This window comes from Solanum tuberosum, unplaced genomic scaffold (assembly GCF_000226075.1).
Source record: "Solanum tuberosum cultivar DM 1-3 516 R44 unplaced genomic scaffold, SolTub_3.0 scf00337, whole genome shotgun sequence".
Taxonomy (NCBI): Eukaryota; Viridiplantae; Streptophyta; class Magnoliopsida; order Solanales; family Solanaceae; genus Solanum; species Solanum tuberosum.
The window spans coordinates 419,813-430,313 of NW_006239266.1; the positions used below are offsets into that span (position 1 = coordinate 419,813).

The following is a 10,501-nucleotide window of genomic DNA, read 5'->3' on the forward strand; positions in this document are numbered from 1 at the left end:
TTAGTTCCATATTTTTTTTCTGTAAGGATAAAACATACAAATTATATGTTATATCTTACTAAAATGTTTAATTTAGAATGCAAATAAGAAAAAAAATCTGATAGAAAACTTAAAATATTAAATAATATTTAAATGATAAATTTTAAAAGAAACTTCCATACGTGTTTTTTTTAAATAAATAATTTTAATTTAAAAGTTGTTTCAATTTGTTTAGAAGTAGGAGTTTAATGAAAAGTTTTAAAACTCCATATTTGGTTGGATAATTATTATTTTTTCAAAATAAATATTAAAACGCCATATTGAGAACTTCCATATGCGGGTTTTCTTAAATAAATAATTTCAATAATTTTAAATTAAATGTTTTTAAATTTGTTTAGAAGTAGGAGTGTAATGGGAAGTTTTAAAACTCCCAATTTAGTTGGATAATTATATTGTTTCCAAAACTAAAGATTAAAATTCTATATTTAGTTGGATGTTTCTTAAAATTTAATACATTATTATTATTATTATTATGATTATTATTATTGTTATGATTATTATTATTATAACTATTATTATTATTATTACTATTATTATTATTATTATTATTTCGATTTTTTTATCTGTAAAGATAGAACGTATAGATTATAGGTTATATTTTATTTAAAAATGTTTATTTTAAAATTCAAATAAGAAAAAAAAATCTGATATAAACTTAAAATAATAAATAATATTTAAATGATAAGGTTTAAAAGAAACTTTCATACGTGGGTGTTTTAAATAGATAATTTTAATTTTAATTTCTTTAATTTGCTTAGAAGTAGGAGTGTAATGAGAAGTTTTAAAACTCCTTATTTAGTTGGATAATTACTTTTTTTTTCAAAATAAAGATTAAAACACCACATTTAGTTGGATGTTTTTTTTAAAATTTAATATATTATTAATTTTATCATTATCATTATTATTAGTTCGATTTTTTAATCAGGTAGAACATAGATTATAAGTTGTATTTTCTAAAACAAAAATTATTTTTAAATGCAAATAAGAAAAAAAATTGATATATTACTTCAAAGTATTAAATATTATTTAAAATGATGAATTTTAAAAGAAGCTTTCATTCGTGGGTTTATATATTGAGGATATGGAATTTGATGTTAATTTTAAATAATAAAATTGAATTAATTTTTAAATGTAAAAAAACTGCCATTTCAAATTTAAATTTGAAAAATCTGAAAACTGTATAACTGTTGTTATGTTAAATTTTTTAATAATCTTATCCTTTTTTATTATATCAGTTTTTTCTCTTTCAAATAAAAAAAGGCTCGAGTTTTTTTTAACTGATATCTTGAATTTTTTTTCTCATAAAGAATTGCAAGAATGAATGGGGAAATCTCAAATTCAATTATTTATCCAAAAAAAATTTCAAATTGATGAAAAGCTTCTCAATTTCGTTATTGCCTTTCTTTTCGATAGTTATTGTAAGTAAAAATTCATTTTGTATTAATCATTTTCATATTATAATTATTTTAACACAAAAATATTGATTTATTGACAATTTCTAACTTTTACTTATTATAAGATAATATACTAAAATTTATTTGAGAGAATGTTATTCAAAATTATTCAAAATCATACATAGCCTATTCGTATTATACTCTTGTTAGAATACTAAAAAGATATAAAAATTTAATTGTTACATTAAAAAAATATAAATAAGAAATGTCCTATGATCATGATAATGCTAAGCATAAAACTAAATTTTTTTAATCAATTGAAAATCAAATTGTCGGCATGTTATTCAAATTTTTAATTGTTATCTTTGAATTTTTCCAAAAGTCATATATTAGTTATATGATATTCTAAAAAAAAAAAATAATTATATGTGATATTTTAGTACAATATGATGCTTACCGTTGAATGATACTCTCATAAATCTGTATCAATTTCGGATAATAAGTTAAATGGATAAAGATATATAAGAGAGATAATCCTATAACATTTAATTTTTATTACAATAAAAATCATTAAGAAGAGGGGTATAATAGTTGTATAAAAGAATTGTTGCATATATATCATTTATCAAAATTTTAAAAAATATTTTTATTTTATTTTATTCAGAATTAAAAGATAGTCACAAAATGCTGAACAAATCTTGCAAAAATAAAAAAAAACTTAATATCATTAAAAATTAAAAATGTTAAACAACAACAAAAAAAAGGAAAAATATAATCAACAAAAGCGAACAAATTGCAATAATTATTAATCACTATATAAAATGCATACACAAATCTCATTGATAGTGTTAATATTCAAGTAAAAACTAAACTCAAATGCACATAAGCAAATTTTAAAAAGTTAATGAAAAAAAAACAAAGAAAGTACATCTCCTTTAAAATAATAAATCATAAACAACTGCGAGCATCAAACTGTTCTAAATTAACTTTAATTGATTAAAGGGATACAACAACTTTGAAGTAGATAATCAAAGGTAACAAGCGAAAACCTTCACATAATACGGTATGATTTGCAAATAAGAATTTGATAAATAAATTTTGAGAATAAACAAAACAACAGATCTATGTATTATTTCTAATTTTTACCTTGTGAATGTTTGTTATGCGATGAAAAATACTCATTTAATATTGATATATATTGTATGTAACTTCAATAACTCAATATTTGTATATAACCTTGTGTTCTTCTCGCAATCGACGTCCTCACTCGTCTGTAAAACTTATAAACTACTACTTAAAATATCGGTATTAGAATCCAAAACGGTGTCATCTAAAGAGTCCAAATAAAACTAAAAGTGTTATGCAATTTTATTTACAATTAAAGTTAGTAGAATGAGAAATCTTAAATAAGAAAAATATGAATCTATCACTAAAATTTATGAGAGAATTTACCACTAAAATCAAAATAAATAAATAATTTATCAATTAAACTTACATGGCAAATTTATCAATCTTTCACGATTATAGAAGAACTCACAATTTCCAAATTTTTATGTCATGGCAACTGATTTTGATTTCAAGAAACAAAAGGAGTACAGAAGGCTATTACTTATACTTGAAGAGATAAAACCGCTTCAAGTATGGTTATGTATATTTTTTATTTTTTTTGGAAAAACTTGGGAAGTTATACATTTTTAAAATAAAAAAAACCGTCTTTACATTTTTTTTTTCCTTTTATGTTTGTAATTTTTGAATATTTTAATTTTAGATAAACGTGGGAAGTTATACATTTAAAAAAAAAAATTGAACTCAAAACCATTATTATTATTATTATTATTATTATTATATATTATATATTATATATATGCATTTGTTTTGCTATAAATAAGGAGGTTGTGGAAAGATAGTTAAAAATATTTTTCCACAAAAAAAGGAATCATAAACGCTTGAAATTAAAAATTAATTTAAAAATCATTTAAAAATAAAACAGTAAATTATTATTATGTAAACCCTTTTTTTAAAAAAGTTTTTTCTTCGTTTTATGTTTGTAATTTTTATTTTTGTTTTTGGATTTTAAACAAAAAAGGAATCATAAACGTTTGAAATTAAAAATTAATTTAAAAATCATTTAAAAATAAAGCAGTAAATTATTATTATATAATTAATATAATTTTTAATTAATTTAAAAACCTATTTTTTGTGGCGCTGACACATAGGCGCTATCACCTCTCCTATTATATATCTTTACAATTTTTTCCTTTTACTTTTGTAATTTTTATTTTTATTTTTGGATTTTTTAATCTTAGATAAACGTGGGAAGTTATACATTTAAAAAAAATTGAACTCAAAACCTTTTTTCCAGTTTTTTTTCCTTTTATGTTTGTAATTTTTATTTTTATTTTTGGATTTTAATAAATTATTATTATTATTATTATTATTATTTGCATTTGTTTTGCTATAATTAAGGAGGTTGTGGAAAGATAGTTATAAATACTTTTCCATAAAAAAGGAATCATAACGTTTGAAATTAAAAATTAATTTAAAAATCATTTAAAAAAAACAGTAATTTATTATTATGTAATTAATAATAATTTTTAATTATTTTAAAAACCTGTTTTTTGTGGTGCTGACACGTAGGCGCTATCACCTCTCCTATTATATATATATAGATTAAGAAAAATACTAATTGAAAAGGGATCGACTAAAATCGTGTCAAAGTCATATTATATTTTCGATTAATAATTTTATTCTTTAGATTGAATGACATTACCTTTCGTTGTAAAAATAGATTTATTGGAGAAAATTCCAAATTATACACATAACTAGATTTTCTTGAAACTGTAGCATCCGGACTAGTTTGCACGCACCTCGACTAATTTCATAGGGCATTTATATTTCCCAATAATGTAGGAATCGGGTAACTTTATTCACCAAAGCTTGGACAAATGAGCTAAAATCATAATGTTTTTGTGTGGCGCTTGGATTTGGACTTGAGACCTCATAACTTTCAACTCACTATATTGATCAATGAATCCTTCATTTGTTATTCACAAATCTTAACTTTATGTTAATCACACTCACTCTAACAGAGTACCTATGAATGACGTGTCAACTATCAATGAGAAAATGGGAACAAACCACATATAACAAACATTTTTATTTGATAAAAAGTTGAAGGATACATATAACTTGATTGACTAGACTTAAATAAAATATCATTCGTATATTATTTAAATGACAACTGTAACATAAATAGATGAACAATGAGCAACAATCTAATAACTAGGAAGCAATATTTCAAGACACAATGAAAAAATAATGATAGAAGAATATAAAAGTACTACATGACCAGTCGACATCCTAAGGATTCCCATCATTCTCTGCTCCAGCATTGCTATCATTAGCACCAGTTTGATTCAAAACATTCTCTTCTACATGTTCATTGAGTTTAGTCTTCCTTTCATTAAGTTTAGTCTGCTTTGCTTCAAATAGCTTTAGCAAACCTTTAGTTTCTCTAGCATCTAGTTCCTGAATGCTTTTTCCCCAAGCAAGTTGGTTGAATAGGTTTTCCATTTCCTTCTCTTCAACTGTTTGCTCTATTTTCCCAATATATTTTTCCCGAGCATCAACTTTTCGTTGAAGATAGGTTTCTTGTGTGAACAACTTAATTTGTTGTTTGGCCTCATCGCAAGCTAAATACTCATTTATTGTGGCATTAGCCTGGGTTAAACAAGGCCAAGCAAAAGCTTTGGTTTCTCCAGGTGTAAAAGCAACCACACCGACTTTTATATCACATAGAATAGACAGTTCTTCTGCTTTCTTACATAGTGATGCTAATCTTTTCTCTAAAATGACTTTTCTCGCACTCTCATCGAGATTCCTAGTATCCCTACACCTTTTTTTAGTCAAGTGACTCATATTTGGTACAACCAAAATGAAGCAAAGTAGAATATATATATAGAAGTGAGTACCTATATGGGAATATAAGATAAGAGTGTTTGACTGTCTAATAGGATTGCATAAAGTTGACTGAGATAATTTGACCAAATTTAAGAATAGTTTGACTGCACAATATGAGTTTTATGGTATTTATTTAATTATTTTCTTAAGTAGATGTTAAAATCCCAATACTCTAACTTGAAGATTGTGAAATAATTATATTTCCATAATTGAAAAGGATAAAATTGTCCTTGTACTGTTAGCTGATGGGCAATTTTGTCCTCCGTTAATAGTTGCGTTGTTTGTTGCCTCTATTATTTTCCGAAGGTGGCCTTTCCCCCCTTTCAGCCTACGTTGCTTAGATTCGGTGGGGGATAATGGTCAATTTACAATCTATGTGACTATTGCAAATGATATAAGAGGTCATGATAGGTTTATCGAACTTATTGCATAATCACTAATGATGTTAATCTGTATATATCTATCAAGACATAAAAGGGATAAAGGGGTGACCGAGGCCAACACCGACCGCCTACGTATCTCATTCTTGAGAATTCAGGTCAGACGTAGTTAATTACAAGAGGGATAAAGTTCTAAACAAAGCGATTACAAGCAGATAGGATGATTACAATGAAATAACAGAAATACAAACTAATATTTCACACATAGTGTCTCTTGACAGCATCCGAGTTGATCGGTTTCGGTCATTCGGTGCCATCCATCTCCGACAGGACCAAGGCACCTCCAGATAATACTTTGCGAACCATGTAAGGGGATTGCCAATTTAGTACAAATTTCCCTTTATATTCATCTTGGTGAGGGAAAATGAGTTTGAGAACCAACTGACCAATTTCAAACATTCTGGCTCTTACTCTCTTATGGAAAGCACGAATCATCCTCTGTCGATAAAGTTGACCATGACAAACAGAAACCATTCTCTTCTCATCAATCAATATTAGCTGGTAATCCGCTTGCAAACCCATTAAACATCACTCAATTTAGCCTCTTGGATGATTCTCAATGAAGGTATTTCGACCTCGGCAGGTATAACTGCTTCTGTTCCATATACTAACAAGTATGAAGTGGCTCTAATTGACGTTCTGACAGTCGTTCTGTAACCCAACAAGGCATATGGCAGCATATCGTGCCAACCTCTGTGATTGTCGATCATTTTCCTTAGAATCTTCTTTATGTTCTTGTTGGTGGCTTCTACAACTCCATTTATTTGGGGACGAAAGGCGATTGAATTTCGGTGAGTAATCTTGAATTGTTCACATATCTCTCTCATCAAATGACTGTTGAGATTCACTCCATTATCAGTGATGATGGATTGTGGTACTCCAAACCTACTTATCAAATTGCTGCGAACAAAATCAGCTATAACTTTCTTGGTTACCGACTTGGACGAAGTTGCTTCCACCCACTTGGTGAAGTAATCAATAGCAATGAAAATGAATCTGTGTCCGTTGGAGTCGGCTGGCTCTATTGGATCGATGACATCCATGTCCCAATCTACAAACGGCAAAGGTGAACTCATAGCATTGAGTTCGTGAGGCGACACTCGAATCAAATCACCATGCACCTGACATTTATGACATTTCTACACAAACTTGCAACAATCATGTTCCATAGTCATCCAAAAATAGCCGGCTCGCATGATCTTCCTTGCCAAAGTGATCCCATTCATGTGAGTACCGCAAACTCCGGCATGTATTTGTTCTAGAAGCTTTGTAGCTTCACTAGCATCAACACATCTGAGAAGGCCTAGATCTGGAGTCCTCCTATAAAGGATTTCCCCATTTGCAAAGAAATTGAGGGCCATACGGCGTATCGACTTCTTCTGGTTGAACGTTGCATTCTCAGGATAAATCCCGGTCTCTAAATACTTCTTGATGTCAAAATACCAAGCAAACCATCTGGTTTCGCTTCAACATGTGAACAATGGACAGGCTGTTCTTTTACCTCTATATCTAAGGGATCAATATAACTTGTATCTGGATGTTTAATCAATGAGGCAATGGTGGCAAGATCATCGGCCAACTCATTCTGTGTCCTGGGAATGTGTCTGAATTCAATCTTGTGAAATCCCTTACACAACTTCTATATATACTGCACGTACGACGTGATCTTTGGGTTCTTCATTGCCCATTCTCCTTGAACCTGATGAATCAACAAATCTGAATTTCCAAAAATCAGCAGCTCATGAACATTCGTGTCGATGGCCATCTTCAAACAGAGCATACAAGCTTCGTATTCTGCCATGTTATTCGTGCAATCAAATCGGAGTTTAGCTGCCATAGGATAATGTTGACCAAATTCTAATACTAAGATCGCTCCGATACCTTTCGCTTGGTGATTTGCCGTTCCATAAAAAAACACTCTCCAACCAGGGTACGCTTCAGATATATCTTCACCCACAAATGCTACTTCTTCGTCGGGAAAGTATGTTTTGAGTGGTTCATACTCTTCATCAACCGGATTCTCCGCAAGATGATCAGTTAAGGCTTGCGCTTATATCGCCTTCTGAGTCACATACACAATGTCAAATTCACTCAAAAGCATTTGCCATTTAGCCAACTTTCCAGCGGGCATTGTTTTCTGGAAAATATACTTCAAGGGATCCATCGTGGAAATAAGGTATGTGGTATAAGAAGACAAATAATGTCTTAATTTCTGAGCAATCCAAGTCAAAGCACAACATGTTCTCTCTAACAGAATGTAACGTGCCTCATACGGAGTAAATTTCTTGCTCAAGTAATAAATGGTTCGTTCCTTCTTCCCAGTCTCATCATGTTGACCAAGCACACATCCAAATGCGTTATCCGAGACCGACAAATATAGCAACAATGGACTCCCTTCTCGCGAAGGAACCAACATCAGTGGATTGGACAAATAATTCTTGATGGCATCAAAAGCATTTTGACATTCTCCGGTCCACTTGGTCTGGGCATCTTTCTTCAACAACTTGAAGATGGACTCACACACCACAGTGGATTGAGTTATGAACCAGCTGATGTAGTTCAGCCTTCCCAGGAAACTCATTACCTTTTTCTTGGTCTTCAGAGGAGGTAACTATTGAATCGCTTTGATCTTGGAAGGATCAAGCTCAATGCCTCTTCTGCTAACTATGAATCCCAACAACTTTCCAGCCGGCACTCCAAAAGCACACTTGGCGGGATTTAACTTCAAATTGTATCGGCGTAGACGATCAAAGAAGCCCCTTAAGTGAGTCCAGTGATCCGAACTCTCTCGAGAGTTGATTATGACATCATCTACATACACCTTGATCTCCTTGTGAATCATATCTTGAAAAATAGTTGTCATAGCCCTCATATAAGTAGCACCGACATTTTTGAGACCAAACGACATCACCCAATAATGATATATACCCCAAGGCATAATGAAAGCTGTCTTTTCTGCATCTTCTTCATCCATCAGGATCTGGTGGTAACCTGCATAACAATCCACAAATGACTACATCTCATGCTTAGCACAATTATCAATGAGAATGTGGATGTTTGGTAATGGAAAATTATCTTTTGGACTTGCTTTGTTGAGATCTCTGTAATCGACACAAATTCTGATCTTCCCGTCTTTCTTGGCCACTGGAACAATGTTGGCTAACCAAGTTGGATACTGCGTCACTTCCACCACTTGGGACTCGATCTGTTTGGTAATATCCTCTTTGATCTTCAAACTCAACTCAGGCTTAAACTTCCAGGTTTTCTGCTTTACTGGACTAAAATCTGGATTGATCGGCAATTTATGAGACATCATGTTCGTACTTAGACTTGGTATATCCCTGTAAGACCAGGCAAATACATCGATGTATTCCCTGAGCAGACGAACCAGGTCCCTTCTTTGAGTTTCAGTCAGATGGATGTTGATTCTTACCTCTTTAACAAAATCCTCATCCCCTAGATTCACAGTCTCAGTTTCTTCCAAATTCAGGTTGTGTTGATTCTCAAATTGTTGAAACTCTTCAGCAACATGTTCAAGTACCTCATTTTCATCTTCATACACCTCGCATTCATCATCACCTGCCTCATTTTGTTCGTTTGGCTCATGACATGACATGACATTGACAGGTTTTAAATTATTATTACTGAAAGCATAAACAAACGAAGTTAGGAAAGTACATCGTAAACAGATAAGTAAATAAATTTTTAATAAAAGAGGCTTTCATTTAAATTGAAAAACAGGCACAACTTTGGCCATGGCCAAGGGCCATTTTTCCTTTTTAAACATCACAGGGGAATTTAAAAAAGACTTGAACAATAAAACAAAACTGCATAAATGGTGGGTCTCGGGCCTCTTCCAGACTACCACCGATTTTCAAAACAAACATAAATATGCATCCTTTCTACCAAGATGAACGGGGGATCAAAAGCGGCTTGGAGGTCTAATTCTGCAATGGCTCGGCATCGCGGATTCCTGAGGTCCCAACTTCATCCTCTATGACTGCGTCAACTTCTTCGAACATACCCCAGATTCCTTCCCCGAGACCACCATTGTCGATACACTCTCGTGTTGGAAATGACTGGTACAAATGAGGAATTGGCCTGGCCACTGCTTGATCAACACTCTTGTTCTTCATCTCTGCTTCGTCATCTATTGGGACATATCCCAAACCAAACTTTGCTTCTCTGACGGGAACTTGAATAGGCTCAACAATTTCTTAGAAGTGCTTCCCCAATCTGAAATGTAACGACTCGGAAAAAAATGATAGGTTAAGCAAGAGCCTATGACTTTGTGTTGACTTTATAATGAGGTTCTATGAGGGGTTTATATGTAATTTCGATTTAATTGTGTAACTCCGACAATTTAAAATGAATAAGAAGAAGCTTGAAATTGGAAGTAGTCACTTTTGGAAAAATTCAGAATCTGGAAATTTGGTTAAGTGTGGGAAATCAGTGAGTTTTTGGCCAACTTTGAGCAGTCATAACTCCTAGATCAGGATGATCCAGGAGTAGTTCTAGTTATGTTTGGAAAGCCCTTGGAACGATCTTTCCAACGCCACCGAGTTTGCTCGATTCCGAGTTCGTATGAGCGAGTTATGCCCTTTGAAAGTTGGGCAGTTGGCAGGGAGTTTGTCCGGAAATTTAAGGGAATTTTGGTCTTTTCACAAA

General features: G+C 31.3%; 1 protein-coding gene across 1 annotated transcript; it reads right to left on the bottom strand.

Annotated features, from left to right (window-relative positions):
• Nucleotides 1-4,793: 4,793 nt before the first annotated feature.
• Nucleotides 4,794-5,351, bottom strand: LOC107063365 (MADS-box transcription factor 50-like). The gene has a single exon (XM_015315163.1). The coding sequence runs from the start codon at nucleotides 5,349-5,351 to the stop codon at nucleotides 4,794-4,796; it is 558 nt and encodes a 185-aa protein (XP_015170649.1).
• Nucleotides 5,352-10,501: the final 5,150 nt, after the last annotated feature.